This window comes from Daucus carota, chromosome 6 (genome assembly GCF_001625215.2).
Source record: "Daucus carota subsp. sativus chromosome 6, DH1 v3.0, whole genome shotgun sequence".
NCBI lineage: Eukaryota > Viridiplantae > Streptophyta > Magnoliopsida > Apiales > Apiaceae > Daucus > Daucus carota.
The window spans coordinates 25,551,445-25,579,384 of NC_030386.2; the positions used below are offsets into that span (position 1 = coordinate 25,551,445).

General features: G+C 33.5%; 3 protein-coding genes across 4 annotated transcripts; 1 reads left to right on the forward strand and 2 right to left on the reverse strand.

The window, feature by feature from the left end:
* Positions 1–41: 41 nt before the first annotated feature.
* On the reverse strand, positions 42–2,969 carry LOC108226853 (cycloeucalenol cycloisomerase). The gene is made up of 8 exons (XM_017401844.2): positions 2,824–2,969; positions 2,427–2,575; positions 1,769–1,852; positions 1,581–1,622; positions 1,369–1,479; positions 1,077–1,268; positions 616–713; positions 42–539 (listed from the first exon to the last, which is right to left on the reverse strand). Exons 1-8 carry the CDS (start codon positions 2,924–2,926, stop codon positions 353–355), a joined length of 966 nt encoding a protein of 321 aa, XP_017257333.2. The 5' UTR covers positions 2,927–2,969; the 3' UTR covers positions 42–352.
* A 3,177-nt stretch (positions 2,970–6,146) lies between these two features.
* LOC108228010 (nucleolar protein 56) lies at positions 6,147–10,197 on the forward strand. 2 transcript variants are annotated; one of them, XM_017403461.2, is made up of 8 exons: positions 6,147–6,486; positions 7,776–7,990; positions 8,102–8,259; positions 8,407–8,594; positions 8,671–8,923; positions 9,093–9,241; positions 9,347–9,481; positions 9,639–10,197. In XM_017403461.2, the coding sequence occupies exons 1-8, from the start codon at positions 6,282–6,284 to the stop codon at positions 10,007–10,009; spliced, it is 1,674 nt and encodes a 557-aa protein (XP_017258950.1). In that variant the 5' UTR covers positions 6,147–6,281; the 3' UTR covers positions 10,010–10,197. The 2 variants fall into 2 exon arrangements, with proteins under 2 accessions (XP_017258950.1, XP_063935733.1); XM_064079663.1 differs by having other exon boundaries at positions 6,183–6,486; positions 9,633–10,197.
* A 3,868-nt stretch (positions 10,198–14,065) lies between these two features.
* LOC108227914 (glyceraldehyde-3-phosphate dehydrogenase, cytosolic) lies at positions 14,066–17,503 on the reverse strand. Its single transcript, XM_017403305.2, has 12 exons — positions 17,371–17,503; positions 17,253–17,276; positions 17,067–17,167; positions 16,452–16,567; positions 16,224–16,323; positions 15,864–16,010; positions 15,723–15,783; positions 15,530–15,627; positions 15,254–15,396; positions 15,028–15,111; positions 14,537–14,626; positions 14,066–14,377 (listed from the first exon to the last, which is right to left on the reverse strand). The coding sequence occupies exons 1-12, from the start codon at positions 17,372–17,374 to the stop codon at positions 14,332–14,334; spliced, it is 1,014 nt and encodes a 337-aa protein (XP_017258794.1). The 5' UTR covers positions 17,375–17,503; the 3' UTR covers positions 14,066–14,331.
* Positions 17,504–27,940: the final 10,437 nt, after the last annotated feature.

The following is a 27,940-nucleotide window of genomic DNA, read 5'->3' on the forward strand; positions in this document are numbered from 1 at the left end:
TTTTAGTGTTCATTTGTAATCATCCATCACCAAAATGATATATCAAAGATGTTTTCTTCTTATTTCTTTTTCGAATACATACACACACACATAAAATTTACATTTTTACTACTTTTAACAACCAACATGAGTGATTTAATTAACGGTTTGTCTAGTGTGTGCCCATGGGCACATGCGAAGCACTAAAAACTATAGAATTGGAGGGTTTTGATTGGTGTGGTTGTTGTAAATGCAGGGGGTCTACCATTATTAAAAAGGCTAAACCAATAGAAACCATCCAAATTCATCAATTTTGGTGCTTAGTGTGTGCCCATGGGCACACCATAGAAAAACCGTTTAATTAAATATAATGTTATGTAGTATGTCCAGAAAACCAAGGTAGTCCGGGTTGGAGGCATTGGTTTGTATGTGGAACATGAACAATTGGACCTAGGAAAATACGCCACAGGTCAAGTATTATTGTGACAAGCATTGAAGCGCCTAATGCATCGACAGCTACTCTTGACAAGTCCCAGTTATCGCCAGGTATCTCGTCAATCCTGAAATTAAGAAGATTGTCATGATCAAATTTGTAAGTGGCTAGTTAATCAGGACAACAGACTGTCATAAACTTACCTCGAAAACATGGGGAAGCTTATGATAAAGTCTATTGCATAAAATGCTGAACCAATTTTGTACATGGAAGCTCGATCCGCGAATTCATAGTAAGGGAACTGCACGTTTTCATTGAAAAAACCCACGTAGAGGCATTGTTAACAAATAAAGTAAACACGAGTGGAAGATAGCCTCCGCCATTGGGGTGACAGCGTCGCCAATGGGGTACCCTACCAATCCTATTGGGGATTGTGGCATTACCAATGGGGTACCCTACATATCCTATTTGGGATTTTGCCGTCGCCTATGTGGTACACCATAACAAGGGCCTTACGCATCTTATAATAGGATACAATTAAGGCCCTCTCAACTTCTTCCCTAATACCTTCTCTTTTAAGGAGAAAGCTTGTAAGTTACAGCAGCTAATACATAGAAGATACTAAATTGCTATATAATTTAAAAAAACTTTCACTGTAACTTACATCTGAAATAGCTAACGTCTCTAGGTATGCAATGAAATAAGAGGAGGCCAGAATCCATGCAGCCTTCGCGACCCACCGGACTTTTTGTGGCAAGCCAGCAACTGCATATTGTAGCCTGCGGAGAGTGAAGTTTGATGTAACATTGTAGAACAAGAAGCACACATGTGCCAGGAAAAAGGTCATGTGAGGTACCTGCAAGTGAATAATATGGTCTTGTAACCAATGTAAAGATACGGAATTATCAGGACATCCTACTGACACTAGAATGTACAGAAATTTGCATCAAACATACGTTGTTCATCTTCCATGATGGGAAGCTATAAGACGCGCCTAAGATGGTGAAAAAATAATGTGTCCAGAAATAGTTTCCGACGTAGCTGAAGATAAGTATCCAAACATTAGCCTGCTCAGAAAAAATTTGTTTAGCCATGAACCCGGAGGAGATCAAAGATTAAGAAGAATACACCACAAGATTAAGGTAGTATTATCATGAAGAAAACTCGCCTTGACCCAGTAACGATCCTTCAAAGGAATATAGCTATCGGCCTGAAAATATTGGGGAAATAAGTGCTCAGGTAATTCAGCAGAAAAAAACAATACAGTAAATTCAGGTTTTTTCGTGAGCTCGAATTCTCAAAAGGCTCCGCTTGTCTTTGGAATAAATAATTCAATCATCAGGTCCAGAAATTCACCTTTCCAACAACGAACAGTGGTATCACAAAAGCAGGAACCACTGAGACTAGTCCAACTATTAGGTACTCCAATTCCTTGAAATCCTGCCAATAACAACTGACTTATTAATTTCATTACCAGTTGATTGCTATTTTTATTATGGGTCCGGGACCTGACTAGCAATCGATACAACATACTACTAGCGTCTTTTTTCTGCTGGAAGACATCAAGTCTACATTTTTGATGTAAATGCTGGCTATATTGTCTATATGGAGAAACTATCTAAAAATAGATAGTTCTGGTCCTTCTGGACTGGGATTAACTGCCTTTTATTATACATATTCATAGATAGTTAGATAGGAGTACTAAATATCAGATTAGAGTCTCTGCTAGTCGAATCAGTGGACAGGTACAAGAGGTGTTACCAGCCTGCACTTTCAGCTTTAGGCATAACTGTCGTTCTTAATTTTTACACATGTCGGTTCATTTCTGTATAATTTTCATTTGCATATTCGTTTTTTCAAGTATTTTACATTATTCAAAAACAGAGCGATATTCCTAACTGTTAATCTTTATCAACATAACTTTGTGATTTACGTATATTATTTTGACATTGATTTGTGTATTATTTTTTTGACATTTTTTTGTAGAACTTGCATTTTATTTTCATATTAGTACCTCGTAGAGCTTGTAGGGAACAATAACCCCGAGTATAAGAGTAAGCCAGACGGGAGTGTAAATGAGGAAGAACAGTTCGCCCCATCTCTTGCTCGGATTAGGTGCTAACCACAGACTGCTAGTTGAAGAAACTGGTGCTGCCTTATCACCTGCCAGTGTTTTGCAAATTTCCATTAAATAACAGAAACTCGATACCAATAAGAAATTGATAGGCGTAGATTGCTAAATCAATAGTGAGCCTAGTCATTCTTAACCAAAGGCTTCTTGGTCTGATGGTAGCCCCGACGGTCATTTTAATGACAGTAGAGTGTTTAAACTTTGAAAGACGAAAAATGTGCCAGTATGTTTCATTACAGAAAAAAAAGTTTAACTAATGAAAAATATATGAACTTATTACCTTCCATTTTGAAATCTTGATCTTGTGCTTGCTTCAGTGGCTGAGTTAATATATGAACAAAGACTCTTATACTACTGCATGACTCCATTATTATCTCTATCATATGATTGGTTGTACGACAATGATTACTTTAATATTAGATTTAACATTGATGAGTTCAGACATAAAATTTTCAATGAAATTAAGATTTTATATTTTGAAGAAGACATCGTCTAGTCATGCTGGTCCTGGTTTTATTTGGCAGTGTTGATTTTCATTTGCTGTGCATATAATTGTTACATCTGATGTGAAGTTTGAATTGTATGTATTTTTAGTATATTAAATTTCAATTATTTGAATAACGGACGTGTGAGTTTTACATACTATGAATTTTTTAAAATATAAAGCAAGCTGCGATTTTTGTTACAGAGATACTATTGCTTTGTAATTGGCAGGGGGGGCTTAAACACCCTGCACTGCCTTATTTTTGTTAGAGATTTGCTGTAATGTTCATATCACTTGCCGATTCGGGGATCAAAACTAGTAGGAACACTAACATAAGTCAGGGTGTTTCTTAAATGTAGAAGGGTGTTTCTTAAATGTAGATGTCCAAGTTAATTCACATAACAATGTCTTCTCGTGAAAATACATGGAATCGGAGCCTCTATTGATCAGTTGCAACTGATCCTTTTTCAGAAATCTCGGTATGTCAATCATGTAAAACTAGTCGTAGGCTTGATTCTTCCTTGCAAGTCAGTTACATTATGGTTAATGAGTCCGATTAACGGAAATCCGAAACTCAAACCGTGTTGGTGTTTGGATTAGTCATATGAATGAGAGTCTCTTTCTCATTTGATGGGTAAATCATTCCTTCCTGACTTCTGTTAGGAGTTGTCCCGCATCATTTGTGGAAATATAAGCAGTCAGAACAACTCCCATAGTTCGTGATCTTTTGGGAGGTGCGACACCGCCGATCGCACATCTTGATGAGCTAAGATCTTGAGAATTCACTGTGATGCGTTCAAATATCTAATGCAGGGCGGTTATTTAATTTAGACATTGTGTCTAGTTTAGCTTCGAACTTGGGTGCCAGTGGAAATAACAATATGCAGAGTAACAGAGTACTGATGAGTTCAATCAACTGCTCTGTCAATATAAAATTTGAGTATCTGAATAAGACTATATATTTTTATTATCACATTCTTTCCTATTCTTGCTGGTCCCTGTTTTCGGTTTTCTGGATAGTGTTTTTTATTGATTAAATATTACTTCTGATGTTGAGTTTGCCTATTAGGGTCTGTTTGGGAGTGCTGTTAAAAATTGTTGTGCTGTCAGAAAAAGTGCTGTTAAAATAAGTGCTGTTGTAGAAATCAGATAACTGTTTGGTAATTTTTTGATATTTACTTATTTTGAGTTATAATATTAAAAAAATAATGTTTTTGGTGATGTTTTATAATGAGATCTATAACAGCATTCTGCAAAAGCTGAAAAGCAGCTTTTTCCAAAATCATAAGAGGACCTGCTTTTTCTAACAGCAGCTTTTCAGCTAAAAGCTGCTGTTCGGAAAAGCTGCTTTTTGATTTACCAAACAGTTTTTCACCTGCTTTTCAGCAAAAAACTGTTGTTGCTGTCTGCAACAGCAACCCCAAACAGTACCAGTTCATGTACTTATTAAATTGTCATTATATCAAATATATATCATGTAATATGTTATGTATCGGTAAGAAAGTGTTAATCCGGTGACTGAACTCTAGGACCCTTTGCAGGTTTAATAACTAATTATTTATTCATTAAATCATATTTGTATTAAGATGACGTATTACTAAAATGTAGGAAATCATGTCCATCCTCAACTTTCGGCCTATCGAGAAAATCTAATAACTTGGTTATATAGTAATCACGCTAATAGCCTATCCACTAGTCCGATCAAAAATCCTACCCGAAAGCTAATTAGTCAGATTACTGGATTGAAAATCATATTAGTGAAGTCATTGTCCGACAATTACCTAGCCATAGTAACATCTTGGATGTTATATAATGAATCTCCAATATGAGTCTCCTGTATCTATATTCTCGTCTTGTTGTATCCATGGTATTAACTAGTGACTAGCACGAGCATACTTGACATTCTTGAAAATCCGGTAACCCTCTGATTATCCGATACATCGTCAATATATTGGAACTTAAATATCTCCGTGAATCTTCTAGTAGCGGTGGCTTAGATCAACCGTCGGATCTCGTCACTGACATTACAACAATATTATTATTATTATTTTTTTGACAGAACGTTACAACAATATTGGCTAAAAATAATTGACTAAACTGAACCGATAAACTATTACATGAATTTTGTTAAATCCGGAAGACATTTTGCTTTCATGAGGTTGCATATACTGACTACCTATATTTCAAAAATGATATATAAATTTCATTTTAGTTGTTATAAATAGAATATATTGTGTAATATTTTAATAAATGATCTCCAATTTTGCTCAAATATAACATCATTTCATGTTGACTATATTTTTTTACTAAAGAGAGTGAATTGCCGAAGTGCATATTATTTATATTTTTTTATTTATAAAACGACACCTATACTTTCGGCAAGGAGGTTTAGAAGGTTGCATATACTCCTGCATATTAATGAATTTAATAAATTAGTATAGGTTTTGTAATTTTGAGAGTCGCCCTCCAAAACTAAGACATCATTTCTCCGCTTTTCAACCTTTATTCTCCATACGGATTAATCATGTTCCCTTCTCCATATTTTTTCCTATTTATCAGGTTGTAATTGACAGCTCGATGATTTGTCTTGGATTAAACTCGGTTGTGTTTCAGTTTTTATTAAATTTTTCGTTTTTCGTAAAAAAAAATAAATAAATAAGTATTTATATCTTTTAAACCAATTATAATGCTCGTCCAGGTTAGCCCCGAGGGTAAGTAATACAAACCATGGCATGGACATCTGAACACTTAGGAGAAAATTTTCTTTAGAAAATTAGAGAGCGATATTTTGAAAAAATAACAGAACAACTTAAAATTAATAAAACTATACTAAAAAGTATTATTAAAAATTCAAAATATGAGACATTAAAGAAAATTAAGGTGTACCAGAAAAGCTTAGAGAATAATAAAAAAATAAAGATAGAAAATGTTAAGAATTTTTTTAGAATAAGAGACAAATATTAATAATTATTTGAATATATAAGAATTGTATTTTTCTGAATTAAGATAAACACACATTTTTATTTTCAAGCAAAATACACATAAATAACAAAAGGCTTTTCCGATCCAATGATCCCCACTTAATCCAACGGTGACGAATGCCCCCAAATCCATAAACCCTCGCAGTAGCAGATAAAAACACTCCCGTCCCCAAATATCTACAAAACCCTAAACCCTAATTTATTTAGAAGCCCTCGCTCACTCTTTCTTGTAAAAACACAAGAGAGAAACGGCGACGACAATACACACAAACAATGTCTCTATATCTTCTATACGAGTCTGCTTCTGGCTACGCTCTGTTTAATTGCCATGGCATCGATGAAATCGGACAGAACACGGAGGCTGTTCGTAACTCGGTCGAGGACCTGACTCGGTTCGGGAAAGTTGTGCAACTCGTGGGGTTTAACCCGTTTGACTCGGCTCTTGATGCTCTTAATCAAATCAACGCTGTCTCTGAGGGTATTTAATTTCCTTTTTTTAAAAAATTTAATGGGATTTGCGTATGTGTTTGTTTTGATAAGGGTACGTGTGTTTTGAGGGTTTTGCATTGGTAACTGTGAAAATGGTTGAGGGTTAATGGTTTTGTTTGAGCTTGAGTTGTATGTCGAAAGTCTTCAATTTTGTGTTTGTTGTATTTGATGCTAGAATGTGTGGTGATGTGTGAGGAATTAGCAGAGTTTTGTTTGGTTAAAATGCAGGTAGGTGAGTTCACATTGGTCTTTACGGCATTGTTGTTGTGGTTTCGGGTCTTTGTATGCTTTATTTAGGTTAAGTAGTGAAGTTTGTATTGATTTCTTGAAATACCTGTGGTGACAGTTTGCTAATATTTCAAGTAAATGTTTTCCGCTTTGTGGTTATTTAAGTAACTAAATTATCCATTACAAAGGATGTTATAGGAAATCATAGCTTCATTGCTGCTTTGTTCTTGATGCAGTATTAAGTAAGCTAATTAAATTTGTAATTGATTAGTTTTCCTTGCTGTTTTTTCCATTAGTTGGCCTAGTTCCATTTCAAATATACTATTCAGAGTCTAATTGGTGGAACATTTTCTAGTTAATGGATGTATTTGTTTTAATGTTATTTATACATTTAAGGTCAAATGAATGATAAACTGTACTGGAATTGTGATAATATTAAGAGGGTTAGCAGGTGATTATTGCAAGTTAAGATTACAAGGTTTGGGTGTTAATTAAGTATTAAAAGTGTTTTATTATATGTCCGTGAGTATATATGCATTACATTGGCATTGGTGGTTTGTTTTTTTACATTTGATGCTAGAATGTGTGGTGATGTTGAAGGTTTTAGCAAAAATTTTTTGTTAAGTTGCAGGTAGTTGAGTTCACTTTGCTCTTATGGGCGACTGTTTTCGTTTCCCTCTTATTTTACAGTTTATTTATGTTACTAAATGGGGTTTGTACTGATTGCTGGGATCTTATTGTATAATTCATTCACTTTACTTTGTTGGGTTTGTAATGATATGTTCTGATTGTTGTCTAATACATTAAGTAAATGCTTTGCGGCTTCAAGTAACCATTATTACGGTGGTTACTTGAAAATTTTACCATGATGTTTCATTCTCGGTCCAGGTTTCAGATAATTGATTTTATTATTGATCTGTTTCCCCTGCTGTCTTCTCAGTCACATACCTTATTTCAGTTTTAATATGCTGTTCACCGGTATATTATTGGAACATTTGCTAGGGGATATTTGTAATTATATATTTTCTTATGTTTTTTGTGAAACTGTAGGTCAAATGACTGATGAGTTGCAGAACTTTTTGGAAGCTAATCTTCCCAAAGTCAAAGAAACAAAAAAGGCTAAATTTAGTTTAGGAGTAGCGGAACCTAAACTTGGTTCACATATCTTGGAAGTAACAAAGATTCCCTGCCAAAGCAATGAGTTTGTTCTTGAGCTACTTCGTGGTGTGCGTCTGCACATTGATAGATTCATTGAGAACCTTAAGGTTGGTGGTTTTGTCTTTCCTTTCCTATATGTTTACTTTTGAAAAATGTCCTGCTTTTCTTGTAGTTTACTAATGGGGTTTTCCTGTTTGCCTAATCTAAAACTTATATAGCCTGGTGACTTGGAGAAGGCTCAGCTTGGTCTTGGCCACAGTTACAGCAGAGCAAAGGTGAAGTTCAACGTAAACCGGGTTGACAATATGGTTATCCAAGCTATTTTCCTTCTAGATACTCTTGATAAAGATGTCAACTCCTTTTCCATGAGAGTCAGGTTTTAAGCTTGTTCCCTTTCTCTGATTAAGCATGTTAAAATAGTAATCTATGGTTTATAATTATATGTATAATATGTATTACTAATAGTTGTCTGTCAGTAATTTGTGATTCAGTTTTGGTTACTAAAACTTTTCTTTATTTGTAGAGAATGGTATTCCTGGCATTTCCCTGAACTAGTAAAGATTGTCAATGACAACTATCTCTATGCTAAAGTTGCCAAGTATGTGGACAATAAATCTGAGTTATCTGAAGATAAATTGCCAGGCTTGATCGACTTGGTAGGTGATGAAGATAAAGCTAAGGAAATTGTTGAAGCTGCGAAAGCATCAATGGGTATGCTAATATTCGAGTTGGCTGTAAATACATAATTGAATCTGTTTATTGTTTAATTATTTCACATACTTTTCAGGTCAGGATCTATCCCCTGTTGACTTGATCAATGTCAAGTTGTTTGCCCAGAGGGTTATGGACCTTGCAGAGTACAGAAAAAAACTGTACGACTATCTGGTTGCAAAAATGAGTGATATAGCACCTAATTTGGCTGCCCTTATCGGTGAAGTTGTTGGAGCTCGTTTAATATCTCATGCTGGCAGTCTTACAAATTTGGCAAAGTGCCCTTCCTCAACCCTTCAGATCCTTGGAGCAGAGAAGGCACTTTTCAGGTGTTTTATTTTTACCCTCTACAGTTTGGGGTCTATGTCACATAATTGTGCACTACCATGCTGAGATGTATCTATACTTTTTTCTACCATTATGAGCCTGACATTTTAAACCAATTTATTTTAATTCATATGCCTTATTTCCTGTATATGTAAATACACTTCACTTCAGGGCATTGAAAACCCGTGGTAATACACCAAAGTATGGCCTGATATTCCATTCTTCATTTATTGGACGGGCATCTGCTCGTAACAAAGGTCGAATGGCTCGCTATCTTGCCAACAAGTGCTCAATTGCCTCTCGGATTGATTGCTTTTTAGGTAATTTCTAGTATTGTGAAGAAAATGTTATGCTTTACCCTTTTTTTTCCCTCCTGGGCTGAACTCTTTCTTGAAGTAAATTCGGTTTTTCTTTTGTTAACAAAGATAAAAATACCACTGCTTTTGGGGACAAGCTTCGGGAACAAGTTGAGGAGCGACTTGACTTTTATGACAAGGGTGTTGCACCCCGCAAAAATATTGATGTGATGAAAGTTGCTATAGGAAATGTGGATAATGAAGGTATATAATCTTTTTCTGTACTTGAGCTCATCTGGTGTAAACTGCAGTGTTGTGTTATTCTTTAATAATAAACTAGAATCCTTTAATACTCAATGTTGGGTACATGTGATTATTGTGATGTCTTTATCCTGTCTGATTTCAAGTTTTCAAGTTGCAGGTGTGGAGGTGGATGTGAATGGAGCAACCGCAAAATCCTCAGCAAAAAAGAGCAAGAAAAAGAAATCCTCTGAAATGGATGTGGAAGAATTACCTGTTGAACCTTCAGCCAAAAAAAGCAAGAAAAAGAAATCAACAGAAATGGATGTGGATGAAATACCTACAGAACCTTCAGCAAAGAAAAGCAAGAAAAAGAAATCAGCAGAAATGGACGTGGATGAAGCTCCTACTGAACCTTCTGTTAAGAAAAGCAAAAAGTCAAAATCCAAAGTTGATTCTGTAGCTAATGGTGAAGAGAAACAAACAGCTGTTACAAATGGAGATGGTACTGGGAAGAAGAAAAAGTCTAGAAAATCAGTCCAAGACTCTTGATTACTTCTTTTCCAATTTGTTTTGAGGTGGTAGGGACTGAGATTAATATATTTTGCCTATGTACTGTGTTACTATGTTTCAGGTTGTAGCAATGTCAAAGGTTGTCTTTGTTTTATATTTAACTGAACTTTCCAAGTATTCTTGTGCTTAAGTTCTAAAATTCTATGGGTACTCTATCTGTTGGTTAATTGTTTGGTTTATTTTGTGCTCAAGTTCTACAATTCTATGGGTGCTCTATCTGTTGGTTGATTGTTTGGTTTATTTTATTTCTTTGCGGTGGCTCCCTTAGTTTGTTGGGATTCATAACACATGCAGGATTCTTGTGCTCAGTTGAGAAATTTTTTGTGTAGATAATAAAATTATTAAATGCTATATAAGCAGGGTTTCTGTTTTCAATTCCTGAGTTAGGATTCAAGTATCACATATTAGAATGATGATTCTGATAAAATACCGAGGATCAGTGATGTGTGTTTGCTTGTGGTTTGTGAAGCTCTGGATTTTGTTTCACTTGGTTGACCAGGAGAATATACTTCAGCCCACTGGTTTGGCTTTTGACGATGAAGGAAAAATAAAGCTTCCAGTTGCCAGCGGTTTCAGATTTATGCGGTATGCACTAAACTGTCAAGGACCAATTGTTGGAATTAATCTGTGAATTTCTTCTGCTTTTCTTAAATAATCCTTATTGCCAAAGTGTTTCAAAACGCTGGCGGGGTTCAAAAAATATGAAGTCTCGAAAATATGGTAGGCAGAATTTTAGAATATGGTATCTGAATTTAGTTAGTGAGTTTTCAACTAAAGTGATTTATACAAATAATTCTTTAAACATAGATTATGAGTTTGACACTCACAGGCCGCTGCTAATATTAAAAGATGGTTCAAACTTCAATAGGATGGACACTTAGTTGGAGAGCCGCTCCTATTAAAAGCGGGTCCAACAGTATGGACACTTGCCTAGGTTGTGGAGAAAGGAGGATATCCTCTCTTTTTTAAAGCAGGTCCAACAGCATGGACACTTGTTTAGGTTGAGGAGAAAGGAGGATATCCCCACTTGCTTAGGTTGAGGAGAAAGGAGGATATCCTCTCTTTTTTCAAGTACCGTAGTAGAATGAGAAAGTTGGTCTGGCCAACGTCTGGCCAACTCATGTTAAATTTATAATTTTTGTATTTTTGATCAACTTTTATATAAAATGGGACTACTTTCGAGTTGAAAAATATTGTAAAATAAAACGTTTATGTTGATGTTAAATATATTTTAATTTTATAATACATTTTAATTATGTTATTTAAAAAAAAATTATGTCATCTTCTAATTTTAGTTTAAAATTTAAAATTTTGCAACTTCCCAATTTTAAAAATAAACAATTATGATATCTACATTATATTTCTAATTAAATATAAAACTGATTAAAATTGTTTATATATGGCCTGCTAAACATGTGTGAGTTACCCAGTTTATTAAAAAAGTATTTAATGATGACATGTAAAAAAAGGATAATGACAGGTGATTTGAGCAAGAGCATACCCCTCGTACGATATAATAAAATCTTTATGCTATGTATTGATCGAGATTATTGAGGTTCAAATCCAGTATTCCCTATTTCAATGATGCTGCATAAAGCAATCTTCTATCTATCAATAGGTATCTATGAAGTTCAAGTCACAGTAACACCATCTCATTCATGCCATTTGCATGGGCATTCACCCCGCCCCACTCGACCCCGGTCCGACCCCGACCCGTTCGGAGTCGGGGATTCGGGGAATTTTTCGGGAGCGGGGCGGAGATCGGGGAAAGTATTATAAAAAATTCGGGGATCGGGTCGGGGATTCCCGACCCCGATTGTGTATATATATAAATAATAATATATTTATATATATTATACTAAATATATAATTAAAAAGAGATAATTTTAATAATATTATTAAAATTAAAAAATGATCTTTATTTTTATTGATTAATTATAAATATATTGTAATATAATATATTTTAAATTGTCGTTTATTTATATTATAATTCAATTTTTTATATGATTTGATATTGAAAATATAAAATAATATTATATTACTTATTAGGAGTTAGTAGTTTGTTTTTTTATAAAAAATATATTATATATTATAAAGTTATTATTCTTTTATTAAAAATTAAAATTCCCCGAATCCCCGTGGGGATCCCCGTTCGGAGCGGGGATCAGGGAGCCCCGTTCGGGGTTCGGGGCGGGGTCGGGGATAGATATTGAATTCGGGATCGGGGTCGGGAATAGCACTCCCCGACCCCGAATTCGCCCCGCGCCCATCCCTTGCATATGGTTTCTTCAACGCATTAGATGGAGGGTCTCAGACCAAACAAGCACTTTCACTGATTAACATAAAGCGGCATTAAGAATCAAACTTTATTCTCAACAGCACTATAATTCCAAATGTGGAATAAGTTCAACTTTTATGTGCTACACTTTTAATGGCTGCATGACTATCTATTTAACAAAAAACCAGTGTGATTGAAAGTAAGGCTTAAATATTCTCCAAATATTTTTTCGAAAGTATACCTGATATACTAAAGCAACAATACTACGATGAGCAATAACAATGAGAGACGAAGCACAAAAGATCTTGTCATAAGCGGTCAGTTCTAGAATTTTTTATTTTATTTTTCAAAACGGGTGTCCGGATCAGCTTGCGCGCACCTTAAATAATCCAGTTAGACTATCCCCAATAAGAGCATCTCCAACCATAAAAAACTATTAGCTAAAAAATGAGTTGTCATGCCAAAAATAAAATATATAGCCAACTTGTTTAGAAAACCACACTCCAACCATACCTATCTGTTGTCTAAAATTTTAGCCAACCTCCTATGGATGGCTAAATTTGTCGAACCTCTACAGGTCTGTAAGAATTCTGTAAGATGATTACACATCATTTATTACCATATTAAATTGATATATTCTATTTTAACAATCTAAAATATTAATAACATACTATTTTTAAATTATAACCAACCAATATAGCCAATACCATTGAAGCGTAATATCTTACAGGTTCAGCAAATTTTACATAATGCCTTACAGGTCCAATTTAATCAACGATTATAGCCAATCCCATTGGAGATGCTCTAAGCAGTGAGTTCTAGCCAACGATTATAGCCAATCCCATTGGAGAGTCTGTTAGAGCATCTCCAATGGTGAAAACCCTTAGCTAAAATTATCTAGGTGGCGCTTATTTGGCATCTACGTGTCATTTTTAAAGATTATGTAAAAAAATTGGAACTCCAACCCTCCCTCCCCTTGGCAAAAAATATAGCCAACCATGTTTGGTTGTCTATATTTGTCGATCCAACAAAGTTTTTAAGTATAAATTTACATAAGGATGAATATAGATAATTCCATTGGAGTAATTATTGAAACCCTTAGCAAAAAATTTACATATTCAATATAGCCAATAGAAATAGCCAACTATTATACATATTACCCTTGGAGTTGCTCTTAGACGCCAGTGAACAGCCACACCATAAATTTGAAAGTATTTATCCTTTTTTATTTCCAAAATAGAGACTTATTTATAAATAAATATAAGTATAAATATTTGTGTAAAAGTAGGTACTCATTAAATTCTAAAAAATGTACATTTCGGATCTTTTCTTCAAAATACCTTTCTTTGACAAATAAAAATATCGCAAACCATTCCTTAAGCGAAGATGAAAGAGTTTTTACTATTTAAGGCTTCAAATTTAACTATTTTGAGTTTGAATGGTAAATCCTTCTTTGATACTCCCTCTTTGATACTCCCTCTGTCCCATTTAATTCTATACGTTTCTTTTTAACTGTTCGACACGCATTTCAATGCTCTTATAAAATATAGTTCCGTAACTTATTTTTGAGATTTTCTTTTTCTGTATAAAAATATAACATCTAAACTTTAATTCAGAAAAAAAAATTTTAAAAATAAATTGCACAACTACATTTTGCAGGAGCATTAAAGTCCATGCCGCGTCCCCGTCTCCGTCCCCCAATGTATACAACTCAGGGGGACGGAGGGAGTAATAAATAGAGTTAGCTGACAATGATATTGAAGCATCAACCAGAATAGTGAAATATTTGAGATAAAATCTAAACTAATACATTCAACAGAAAACCAGCTGGAGACATTCAGTCTCACGAAAAATTGAAAGATAGTTATTCACTATCCTACTTTGTAACACTCTTCAAAATATGAGAATAGCAAATCCTCTTTACACAAGACAGCAAGGGCTCAACTAAGTTCCCATTATTTAGATATCTCATCAAACTGCAAGTGACCAAGCCGCTTCATCCAAAGCAAATATGATTCACTACTTACTGGACAGATGCCATGTGTACGATCAAATCAACCACACGGGTGCTGAAAGCCACACAAAAAACACTATCAGTCTAGCTGAGCTTCAAATAATGCATTGCATGTATACAACAAACTTGCTAGTAAATATATCTGATGGCAGACAACTTATTAACTCAGGGAAAAATCGATTAAAGCAGATAGATTAAAAGTATGGTTGTTTACCTGTATCCCCATTCATTGTCGTACCATGAGACAAGCTTGACAAAGTTATCATTCAGAGCAATTCCTGCTTTGGCATCAAAGATGCTTGACCTGGAAAATGCAAATACGATAACAAATAAGATAATATATCATTTATTCAGAAACGACTACTAAGTTAAATCATTTCACAAATAAGTCGCACAAAGGCTAGTCCTGGATGTAAAAACTAGTTTTGATATGTTACAAGAACTCAAGGCCCTTCCCAGTAACCTATATTGCAGAGAGGAAAATGCTAAAAGTAAATAATGATTTAGTATATTATAAGTTGCCTGGTTCCAGAGGAGACTCGTTTTCAGGCACTTCAAAGAGAAATTAAATTGTTTGCTCAGTTTCACATAACAGTATATCAACATATAGTGATGACAAGTCCTTTCTTATGAGTCTTACAACTCAACTATATATCCACATATTGGCACGTAGATGGAAAGAAGTGAAAGAATACACAAACTCACCTGCTGTCACCAACAAAGTCTGTGGAAACCACATCATCTTCAGTGTATCCCAAAATTCCCTTGAGCTTTCCCTCAGACTCTTCCCTGGTAAAGCAGAACAATATATCATTAAAATAATTTGATAACCAACCAAAGGATAAAGCCCATATTTGCACATGGTTTATTAATTCCTCAAACATATTTCAACTTCTCAATAAATTGAATTTGTTCGTAAAATAATCCTTACTTGATAGCAGCTTTAATTTGTTCATAAGTAGCCTTCTTCTCTAGCCTGACAGTGAGATCGACCACTGAGACATCCACGGTAGGAACTCGGAATGACATTCCGGTCAACTTTCCGTTAAGTGAAGGAAGCACTTTCCCAACAGCCTAGAAAAACATTATATCAAAGTGCAAAGTGCACATCAGAAAAAAATATTGACACAGCACCAGAAGACCCACATAAACACGTTCTAACAACCAGCTATCAAACACACATTTATGGTTGACGCATTAAACATACCTTGGCAGCTCCAGTGCTACTAGGAATGATGTTGAATGAAGCAGCTCTTCCACCTCTCCAGTCCTTGGCAGATGGTCCGTCAACAGTTTTTTGTGTGGCTGAAATGCAAAGAAACCATTTTAAACAGGGCATTAATTGTTTTATATCTTCACATACATGATACAACTAATAGACTATAAACAAACAGCCTCACCTGTGATTGAATGGACAGTTGTCATTAGCCCCTCAACAATTCCAAACCTGTCATTGATCACCTGCACATTTGAGAGCGAAATTACATGATATGTTAATTTTATCCGAAAAAACCGATCACGTGGTCTGAGATAATAATTACCTTAGCAAGGGGAGCAAGGCAGTTTGTGGTGCAACTAGCATTAGAAACAATGTGGAGGTCAGATTTGTATTCCTTCTCATTGACACCAACAACAAACATGGGAGCGTCTTTGCTAGGGGCAGATATGATGACTTTCTTTGCACCTCCCTGAAAAGCAACAAAAAAAGAATGTCCAATCAAGACGCATAATAAAGTACAATCTGAACCAAATACAATCCTATTACTGGAGAAGTACAACTGAATTTTACTAGGTAGTACTACAAAATTGGCCCCACCAACTTCAATTATAGAAGATATATCTTCAAATAATCATTTCACGGAATCATGATATAAATAAGAAAAATGTAATCGATGACAAACCTTCAAATGTGCAGCAGCCTTGTCTTTGTCAGTAAAGACACCAGTTGATTCAACAATATACTCTGCACCAGTGCTAGCCCATGGGATCTCCTCAGGGTTCCTGCAATTCCCCACAAAAAAAAAAAAAACTCACTTAGATACTTGCTCATTTTTTAAAAAAGAAAAAGTGTCTGTATACTACAATCAGCCAATAAAGCACAGTAAATGGCCAAGTAACGCAGCACATACCTTGATCCAAAAACAGCAACAGGCTTCTCACCGAACAAAAGGGTCTTCTCGTCCTTAACTTTGAGTTCATGATGCTTCCAGGCACCGTGGACACTGTCATATTTGAACATATAGGTCTACAACAAAGAATAAACATCAGACACTAATCAGTATATTCATTTCAAAAGAGCAAATAAAGCAGATCAGTACTAGAAAACTTATACAACCGTTTTTAACAAAAATAGACCAAGATTCGACTTGTGAAGCAATCTGCTAATTGGCAAGTTAACTCAGCAGTCCTATTTACTAAAAACAATTCAATTTAATATTTAAGATCTTATCCCGCTTCAGATGTCATCATTAACTCGCAACCAAAAAATCAAAATTTAATTCAGCTTCATTTTGCAATTAAATCATAAAAATAATAAAAGCATATTAGTTTTATAAACTTTTGAAGGACGCCAATCAATATCATAACATTAACATTAACCTAAATTTAAACACAAATAACATCGAAAATAACAACAATAAGATGATATAGTAACAGATCAGCAAATAAAAAGAGCAAAACATGATAATTACATTAAAAAAAATCTAAAAAATCGAAATAATAAAGATCGAGGTTTAAATAAATACCATGTAATCGGTAGAGATGAAAGGATCGTTGACAGCAACAAGCTCTACATCATCTCTTTGCAGAGCAACTCTAGCAACCAATCGTCCGATTCTTCCGAAACCTACACATTTAAATATAAATATCGATAAATAAAATGATCATTTATCAATATAATACACAAAAAATTACAAAGACAGATCTAGTACCATTGATTCCGATCTTGATAGGTGCTGCATAAATAAACAAAATCAACAAAACAAAAAAATATCAGATCAGATCATAACAATAAAGCGTGAAATGAATTATATGATGAACGTTGCTTACCCATGAGTGTGGATAAAAAGGTTTGAGAGAGAGTAGTTGAGTTTGAGAGAGAGTGGTGAGTAGTGATGAGAGAGAGTAGTTGGTGAGGCAGGGACTTTAAAAGAGTAGTGGGTGACTGGCTACCGGGGCAGCCGGTTGCGCGTGTAGGGAAGCGCTTAGTGCGGGTGTATGGTAATGATGGGTGTTCCTAGATGTGCGTTGTTGATTCGATGAAATCTAGGGGCGGAGATCTCGAGGCTTGACAATGGGCGGCCGTGGATTTTCGGGCTTTTGTCGTGGGCCGGGCTTTACTGGTACGTTGTTTTGGTGATCGAGGTTTATTTTTATTTTATTTTTTAAAGAAAAAATGGGTCGAACATCCTAGAATAAGAATACAAATTGATGATGATAAATTTAATAAAAAACAAAGCTGTCTATTTGCAAAGAGAAGCTAAATGCAAATGAAACTCTTCTGCTTGAAATGGACAATGAAGTTAGTTTGGATTTGCAATTTTAAAATTTGTTAATATATTTTTAATATTTATTTATGCATTATTCGTTGAAATTAAAAAATCAATACTGTGTGACTGTGTGTGATAAGGATGGTTCATGCTTTAGAGAGACATGAATAATCACACTGCTTTAAGCCCATCTACCACTGGTATATTCTAAGGAATATTTTTTTTATACCTTAATAAGTTTTATTAAAAGGTTGAAGATCTAAATTTCTTCAATAATATATTTAAATCAAATATGTATGCTAATTATTGTGTATATATATATATATAAGATGTACAATGTGAATTTCATCGATCACATTATAATAAATTCATTTTATATAAACATTATTATTATATATGATATATATTTTTAAGCATTTAATATTGTATAACGTATGATTTAATTTTTTGTGCTAAAATTAAACTAAACTTATGAATTCATATATAAGCACTAGTGTTATTAAAATAGAATAATGAAAGAGATGGCTAGCAATTTATAGAAAACCTATGGGTCCGAAACAACAGGTTGGCACACTGAGTTTCAAGTTTGAGGAGTTTAACATGAAACATGCCAAAGCATCTGAATGTTCATTAAACAAACCAAAAGAGTTGAATGAACAATGAACAAACCAAACATAACGTAGCCAATTAAGAAGTAGCCGCAAGCCATTGCAGGCGAAAACATTAATGTTAGCACTCTTGATGACCGTCAAGAATTTCTCATGGCTCGGGAATTTTTTTTCGGGTTTTTGTTTCTCTGCCCCCCTTCTCCCCTCTCTATTTATCCTTTGTTTTCGTTTTGTTGGCAAGTAGGAGAGGAATGGTTGAATATATCTATTATTTTCATTTTTCCGATTAGTGATAATTGTATATCGTACCCCTTAATTATCGTTCAAAAACGATATTATATCTATATTCTGAGGAACTCAACTCGCACCCCCTATCTTTATATTTCGAGAACGATACGCATCCCCCTCTGTTAAATTCCGTTAAAATACTCCCTCCGTCTCAATTTACATGTCCCTTTTGCTTTTCTAGGCGTCAAATTGACTAATTTTTGACCAACTATTAGAAAATATTTATTTATTATTTTGAAAAATGAAAAGTAACATATTAAAATAGATTAGATTTATGTTTTGATGATATTTTTTAAAAATTTTTGTGACTTGGGGATAGCTTAATTAAACAAAAATTTAAAAAATATCATCAAAAAATAAATGTAGTCTATTTTAATATGTAACTTTCTATTTTCTAAAACAATAAATAAATATTTTATAATAGTTGGTCAAAAATTAGTAAATTTGACTCCTCGAAAAGCAAAAGGGACATGTAAATTGAGACGGAGGGAATATTTTAACGGAATTTAATGGAATTTAACAGAGGGGGTGCATATCGTTCTCGAAATGTAAAGATAGGAGGGTGCGAGTTGGGTTTCTCAAAGTATGTGTACAATATCGTTTTTGAACGATAGTTAGGGGGTGCGATATGCAATTACCTCTTCCAATTATTATATCTCAAAATATTTAAACTATAAATCTCACGCTCATTCCATTTTTTCATTATATTTTTCTATAATTTTCGTCAAAAAAAAATATAGACTCACTTATATTTAATCGCTATTATCTCATACTTTTTTATTTTTTCATTTTTTCCCCTCGTTCCATTTCATCCAAATAAATGTAATCTATAAATGTCAATCACTAAAGTGTTTTTTAAGAAAGGATACTAAAAATAATGTGCAAGAGATAATATAGAAAGATTATATCACTAAAGTGTTTTTTAAGAAAGGATACTAAAAATAATGTGCAAGAGAGAATATAAAAAGATTATATTTGATTATGTGACGAAGTTGGAGATGCTCCGAGTACTTATTGTCTTTTAGCAAACCTGAAATGATTTGGATCTCTGGCACGGGAAAATGCATGCTGCACTTTGTAAAGCCACAATGCAGGTTATAAATCAACATCAGACATCAATTATATTGATATAGTTGACCTGTGAACTGTGATGAGCTACCACCTACCACCTTAACCGCGATGTGCAACCAACTTACCATCAATAATGCTTAGTTTATAAGTCTATGAGCAGCGAGATTCCATATTCATCCTCTAACCACAAACCTCGTTCTAGTTAATCGAGATCAACGGCCTGCAGGCTGCACAGTCATTATGAGCACAATACAGTTAGTTACTACCGGTCGTACCGGATAAGAAGGCCTTTAAGAATAGTTCAACAGTAAAACATGACACGATAATGCAAAAACATTGGTGCATCATCTGAGACTATGAAAGATCATAAGAGTTTTATCCAGCAAAAGTAAAGTATACATGAACTTATGCTGAACGATGACTGAAGCAAATCCAACGACAAACAGACATAAGTTGAGGAGCCAGAGATACTAGCCAAACTTGAAAATTTACAAGTAATGACAGATTATTTACGAAAAACCAAGTTTCAGGCTGGCAGAGTTCACGGTCTGTGACATATCAGCTATTGGAATTACTACTGTTTTAAATAGCTCTGATGCATGCAATTCCTAAACTAACAGAAACTCACACTTGCAGGGGTTACAAAATTACAAACATTTAACGCCTCAATTCAAGATTACACAAGTATTTCTCAGCCCTAAATCAAGAATCATAGCCATCGATGTATCACTAGCTACAATAGCTAGATGACTGTCTCTGTCCCACTTGATCTAAAAAACTCCATTGATGGCTATTACTACCTGTACCTGAAGTCCTGAACAGATGGTTCTGGAAACATATATTTCACCGAAGGACAAAAAATATGCAAAGCTTACAAGTTAATAGAACTAAACGATCCATATAGAGTACCTGATCACCTGTCCACAACAGAAAGCTCAAAGTAGGACCGTTGAAGAAAACCTTGATCTTATGAACGACATTTGACAGGTAATACAACTTAATGCAAAATTGATATGGAAAATAATCTTGAATGTTAGATGCCTTCCCCGAAAATCCTCTAGCGACTAGCAATTTATAAAGTTCCATCCAAAATGATAAATAAATATCAGTGCACACGCTAATATAAAAGATATGATGCGATATTGGATCTGAAATAAGAAGAAAGTATCTGAGAAATGAGGAAATCAAAAACTAAATTTAACACGAATGCACTGCAAACGAAGGACACAAGCAAGTGCCGAGTAGCATTAGTAACTAGGGGTTGACGGTATAGCGGCGAGGTCATGGATTTGAATCCTCACTTTCCCTTCCCGTTTTCATATATTTGACGTTTTAGGTTTATGCACACATAATAAGAAGCTTTATCAAAATACGGATAATTAATAGGAGTATACTTCTTTTATTATCTTATGAACTTCCAACTATAATTAATGAGGGTAAGAAAACTCACAATAATAATTAATATTACGTGAGCTAGCATAAACACTATTTGAAAACCTCCCTCCACAAGATGATTCAAATGAATATTTTTCACAATTTCCCCCCTCTTCTTATTCCCTCCATATATAAGAGTATTACAAATGATGTTCCCTCCATAAGAGTATTATAAATGATGAGCGTGTATATAACACAAAAAACACGTCAAAATTATTTATGGAAAATGGATGGGAATTATTTTATTGATTTGAATACTTCAGCAGATGCAGAAGAGAATATTTCAGCACAAGGTATGTGATTTTTTTTCAAGGGCTTGTTATATTCCCATGTATATATATGTATGTATCATATCACTTGCTTATTTTTGTATTTTTCATATAATCATATGTTTATGTATCATGTTTTTGTTTATTTTTACATCTTGTTGTGTATACACTTTCTTTCTGTTATAAGGTTTTTTTTATAACTTCTCTTTATTCTTTATTCTTTATGCATTTTGTTCTTAAAGTATATGTGTTTTCTGTAAAAAATTTTTGATTCTTTTTATTTTTTCAATAGTCTTTATTATATTTCTATGTGCATTTGCAGATGACTTGGGTTCACAACATTTTACACAAGGAGAGTACACTTCATCTCAATCTAAAGAGATACTGAAAAGAAATCAAATTGATTGGAGTGAACTTTTTGGGAGTAAATATATTTTATTGATTATTTTGATTTTTAGTTTTTAGTAAAAATTTATATTGCATTACTTGTTTTCACTTATTTTTTTAATAGGTGAAAACTCGTCAGAACTGGAAAATAATCATTCTCAGGAATTTAATCATATTAATTTGAATGCGTCTCCATATGAAAGTAAGTTTAATTTTTTTAAAGTCTCATTTTTTAAAAGTAATTAGTGAACTTTTTGGGAATAAATATTTTGATTATCTTGATTTTTAATTTAATAATTTTTAGTAAAAAGTTATATTATGAGAATTGTTTTCACTTATTTTTTTACAGGTGAAAACTTTTTGGAGCTGGAAAATACTCATTCTCGGAAATTTAAGCTTTTAAATTTGAATGAGCCTCCATTTGAAAGTAAGATTAATTTTTTAAAGTCTCATTTTTTTAAAATTAATTAGTGAACTTTTTGGGAGTAAATATTTTGATTAATTTGATTTCCAATTTAATAATTTTTCGCATAATATTATATTGTGTGACTTGTTTTCACTTATTTTTCCCATAGGTGAAAACTCTTTGGAGTTAGAAAATAATCATTCTCGGGAATTTAATCATATTAATTTGAATGAGACTCCATTTGAAAGTAAGAGTAATTTTTTAAAGTCTCATTTATTAAAAAGTAATTAGTGAACTTATTGGGAGTAAATATTTTGATTTTTAATTTAATATTTTTTTGTAAAATATTTATTGGGTGACTTGTTTTCACTTATTTTTTTATAGGTGAAAACTCTTTAGAGCTAGAAAATAATCAGGGATTCATCAATCAAGACCATGAAAGTATTCTACAATTCTTATATTCCACTATTTTTTATAAAATTTTCTCAAAATAACACTAATCTTGGTTTATTGGCTTATTCTACAGAGGAAGAAAATACAACAGAGAATGTATTGTCAAATGAACAAAAACATGCGGTCTATATTGCTATGCTCCAAAGGAGTGCAAATGGAAATTTGAAGAGAAACGCAAGCAGGGAAGTTGCAGCTTTGTTTTCCATACCAACGAGAACTGTGCAACGTATTTGGAAGCGATCAAAGAAAAAGTTGAGAGCATCTCATTTGAAAACAAAAAATTGTGATCGAAAAAGAATAAGTGAACTCTTTGGAGTAGTTCCCAAAACCTCTTCGTGATGCAGCAGCTGTTTCAGATGAAACTTAGCACGTCGGTGTTATCCAAAAATCTGGAAAAAAAGTGTGTTATAAAACGGCACAGTCCAACTAAAACGATTGGAAGGCCGACGTCTTCTTTCAAGCTAGTTGAGAGGCTTCCACTGATTTAATCTCCGGTGAGAAGCCCCGGCCCTTTTGTTTTCTTTCATCTTCGCTGATTTTCTTTTAATAAAACTCAATTTTTTGTTTGTCTCTCTTTGTGGAGTGTTTTATTATGTTTTTGTTTAGTTACGTTTCGATACAGTCGATGTTGGATCTATTGAGAATGGTTTTATTGATATTTTTTTGGGATATGGAAAGCCCGCGTCAAATATTGTGGTAATTATGACAAGAGCTCACATTTCACAACCAAAGTTTGAGCTTTACACTTTCGGCATGTCTATAGTTGGTATCCAACATATAGATAGATGGGGTGCCGCTCTTCCGATCTCAGTTTGTGAGATCAGGGTTTTTGAACACTGTTTTTATGTGATAAGGTCAATTGTGATGTTGCTGCTTTCTGTGTTGTTGGTGCGATTTGGATCGCTTGGAAAATCTTTGATTTCATTTTTAGCTTTAAGAATTTTTAAATTTTATGTGTCAAATGATCAAGAAACAAATCAGCTAATTGCTTTTAGTATTGTATGGTCACCTGGGGGTTTTTCCGACTATATTATGTTCTGGTTAATAAATTTTCATAAACTAAATGATAATAGAAACAATATTTTATATCACTCTTTTATTTCTTTTGATAATAGTAAAATAGATAAAATAATTTTTCATAAGCTAGCTATATGATAATAGAGACAATATTTTTATATTTGAAAGACATTGTTATCAAATTTATAATTTCTTGAACTATATTTAAATTAAATATCAATACTTTTGTTGGATTTTATCTCAAATATTTTTCAAAGATATAATTATAAAAGAGTGAGATCATGAGATCTAAATTATTGTTAATTTTAAAAAAAAATCATAATTTTAATATTTTAATACATATAAATTAGATTTTATATATCTTCTTAAAGTATAAAGGGGTTTTTTCATATATATATAGGAAAAAGTAAATTTTTGCAAATTTACTTTTCTCAAGAATAGCTATTTGCAGTTTTACTACACTAAGTTCCTAAATTGCAAAAATACTACCCCTCTCCCCTGCAACTAAATGCAACCTCATATGCAACTGAATGCCTGATTTGAAGTTCCACTTTTCAAATGTCATTTTCGACCCAAGGATGAGGTCGAAAATGACATTTGAAAAGTGGAATTTCAAATCAGGCATTCAGTTGCATATGAGGTTGCATTTAGTTGCAGGGGAGAGGGGTAGTATTTTTGCAATTTAGGAACTTAGTTTAGTAAATATGCAATTAATTTAGGAAGATGGTATTTTTGCAAATAAGATCCTAAAAAGTAGTATATTTGATAAATTCCCAAGTATAAATCACTTCAAACTCAAATTTTTACAATGAACATCAAAATAACATTATTCAAAATTCAAAAGTTCTCATATAATGAGAAGTTTCAGACTGATGATCAAAGTTATACCACCTTATTGGAATTACCTGCTGGCACCAAATTACGAAGCATAGCCAATAGCCATTAAAGTATCATAATAATAGTGGACTTGTCCCTCTCTGTGACTTGATCTGGACATCTTAAAATTAGAGCTATTACTACCTGTGTCTGTACCTGAAGAGGTGGATATTATAGACGGACAACTTTATGTTGAATACAACTTTATGGTTCACATAGAGTACATCTTCTTGCACATGACAAATAGTTGAAGAAGAGATGTAAACAACAATAGTAATTTAGAAAGGGAAGCTAAACTCGAAAATTAGAAACTCTCTTCTGAAATCCTGAGTGGTTCATAACAGTGAAATTAAATTAAGTAGTTTTAGAAAGTAGTATCCTGTACAGTGACAAACTAAAGCAATAACTTAACAGAACATTAGATCCAAATGTATATCGAGCTGATAAAAGGGCGCATCCTATCTTTTAAGACATGCATCGTCTGATATATAAGAACAGGTGATGAAAGTAGAGATGCTCTGTGTGACGAGAGTCAGCAGTGCATCACTGCGTCAATGACATGAATGCCTTACAAACGAAGGACTACTCAAGTGGCAAATAGCAAACCAAACACTTAGAGAAGGCCACAATAAGTCACACCAAATTTGTTGTTGATTTATCATCACCAATGGTCAATAATGGATATGCATTAAGGCATATCTGACATTCAATGTGAAACTACTAATAACTCATGTTTGGCACAAACAAGTAGTGAAGCAACAAGTTTTTGATTTCTTAAGTTTGTAGGGAAGATTAAACTGAACAGAGTTGTAGCAAATTATAAGAGGAACCAAGTAATATATGCCTTTTATGACTAAATAGAGTTATGGATCATATTGACCTTTTATGGTTTACTCATCAGATTCTTCGTATAATACTCCCTCTTTCTCATTAAACATCCTTTGGGATGGAGAATTTGACATGTATTTTAAGACAAACCTTAAAATGCGTGTTAAATAAATAAAACAAATAAAAGTGAGCGGCAGAGACAAAGTACACGATAAGTGCACAGATAAATAAAAATTATAACCGAAATAAATAAGAATCTTAACTAAAAAGAAGACAAATATATAACAAAATCAGCTCTAGGTTCGCAGTTGAATAGATAAAATCATAGCCATCACTACACAGAGGCAGAATATGACATAATTTAACAGTAATATTGTACGAGGTATTAAGGTAAACAATATAAACCAACTAAACCGCTCAATAGGTTTAAACTTAGCTTTGCTTCCTATTATAATTATCAAAGTCTCTGATGTCAATAACAACATAGTCACGCCTCTCAGCGAGATCAGGCTTTGCCTGTGCATTGTTGTTAGCAGCAGCAGGAGCACGAGCAACTGGGCCGTGAGCATATGAATATCGAGCAGGCTGCTGAGAGATAAATGTCGTCGGTCCAGGATAGCTAGGCAGGAAAGCTTTTGAAAAACCGGGCATCGGATTTCCAGTAGGATTTTTCGCAAAATTATTATTAGATTCCTGTGCATTCTTTGCAACTTTATTGTCAACGATGTTCTGGATATCCGAAGGAGGGTGAGTAACTCCAGACTTTGTGGAGTTTTCATCAGAATGATTGGCAGCAAGAGGCGGCGCTGATCTAAACATACTTTGATTGCTCTGAACACGATACTGCTAGCACTAGGTAGAGACAAGGATTGATTAAAACCTTGACAATTACGATAAGGAGATTAAAGGTAACCGAAGTATAAATAGGTATGGTAACAGGTGGGATGGGTTATCTAACATATATCAATTCAAATTTAAATTATTTTTACAATTTAAATTCAAATCCAATCGGGTTTAAGATATTAAATACAAATCCAAATTCAAATTTACAGGTTTCGGATTGAATCGGATTTATCCAAAATCCGAATTCCAAAAAGTAAGTACGACTATAGCAATTTTATTTTTGATTTTCTCGTACTTGAATTTCATTTAATTTATATTTAAACTACATTAATAATAAAGTATTACACATTAATAAATCTTAAATCGTATTTAATAATTTTTTAAATAAAAATTTTCATTATATAGAGTCTAAAATTTTAAAGTAATTGATGCATTCTGCCCACATATAAAAATATGAGGCCGAGTCGAAAAAATGACAAAAGTTAATGGGTGCAAAGTGCTAATTACAAAACTAAACTTTCTGCCTTTAACATTTACGTTAGTTTTTGATAGAAATTAGTCAAACGGGTGTAATGTAATGTACTTTGATGTAATTCAAAGAATCGTAAAAACAATTAAAGTTAACGGGTGCAAAGTGCTAATTATTTTAAAGGTAATCATGAAGAACTAACTAAAAATGATATGTGATAAGACAATTAAAAATTTAAATAAATATCTGAGCATGATTGGATAGTCCACTGGTTAAGGATTTATCCTGAGACCAGGTCATGGGTTCTACCTTGGTTCATCTCTAGAATATTCGACTTTGGTTCATTTCGAGAATATAAAAAACCTTCAATATCTTCTAAGAACAAGTACTTAAGTGCTAATTATTTTAAAGTAATCATGAACAACTAACTAAAGATGATATGTGATAAGACAATTAAAAATTTAAATATATATATGAGCATGATTGGATAGCCCACTGGTTAAGGATGTATCCTGAGACCAGGTCATGGTTCTACTTTGGTTCATCTCTAGAATATTCGACTTTGGTTCATCTCGAGAATATAAAAAACCTTCAATATCTTCTAAGAACAAGTACTTAAGGTTATAAGTCATATCAGTTGAAACATATAATTATAAAGATATGCTTTTTAAAATAATAAACTCATTTAGCCAGCCAAACAGGTCCAAGTGCAACTAGTTAAAATTGTTACTGAGGTTACTAACTCTCTGCTAAAACTTGTGGATTTTATAAGTGATGAATTTTTTTTTTAATATATGTACATTGCACTGCAACTGGGCTCAGATGCACACACAGCTTTATTCCAAAATCCCAATTCAGATGCTCCTCGTTTCCAAAATCAACTATACATGACCAATTCACAATCCTAAGCAACACATCAACTCATGTCCTTAGCAAATAGCAACTAAACGAAAACCACTACCATGAGAGTAAATTAATCTAACAGACTTTTGCATTGTCTTTTCAGATCTTGAGCATATAAAGTATGGCTGGAACACCTTAAAGAGCAGACTAGGGAACAAAACTGAAAAATGCAAAAAAAAGCGAAGTATAAAAGAAGTAAATTTAACAAAATACAGAGAATAACTTTAACTTATACATTAAATGCATATTTTGTACATTGAACAAAGAAAACAAGAGAA

Bases quoted from the DNA above. Each gene is read 5' to 3' on its own strand.
- LOC108226853 (XM_017401844.2), bottom strand. From the start codon at position 2,926: ATGATAGAGATAATAATGGAGTCATGCAGTAGTATAAGAGTCTTTGTT. The intron at 714-1,076 runs GTAAGTTACAGT...GAAAACGTGCAG, and splicing joins AGACGTTAGCTATTTCAGAT to TTCCCTTACTATGAATTCGC. The intron at 540-615 runs GTAAGTTTATGA...TCTTAATTTCAG, and splicing joins AGCTTCCCCATGTTTTCGAG to GATTGACGAGATACCTGGCG.
- LOC108228010 (XM_064079663.1), top strand. From the start codon at position 6,282: ATGTCTCTATATCTTCTATACGAGTCTGCTTCTGGCTACGCTCTGTTT. The intron at 7,991-8,101 runs GTTGGTGGTTTT...AAACTTATATAG, and splicing joins GATTCATTGAGAACCTTAAG to CCTGGTGACTTGGAGAAGGC. The intron at 9,242-9,346 runs GTAATTTCTAGT...TTGTTAACAAAG, and splicing joins TCGGATTGATTGCTTTTTAG to ATAAAAATACCACTGCTTTT.
- LOC108227914 (XM_017403305.2), bottom strand. The intron at 15,628-15,722 runs GTGAGGCTGTTT...TTTGCATTTCAG, and splicing joins AACTGTCCATTCAATCACAG to CCACACAAAAAACTGTTGAC. The intron at 15,112-15,253 runs GTAAGGATTATT...CTGCTTTACCAG, and splicing joins CAAATTAAAGCTGCTATCAA to GGAAGAGTCTGAGGGAAAGC.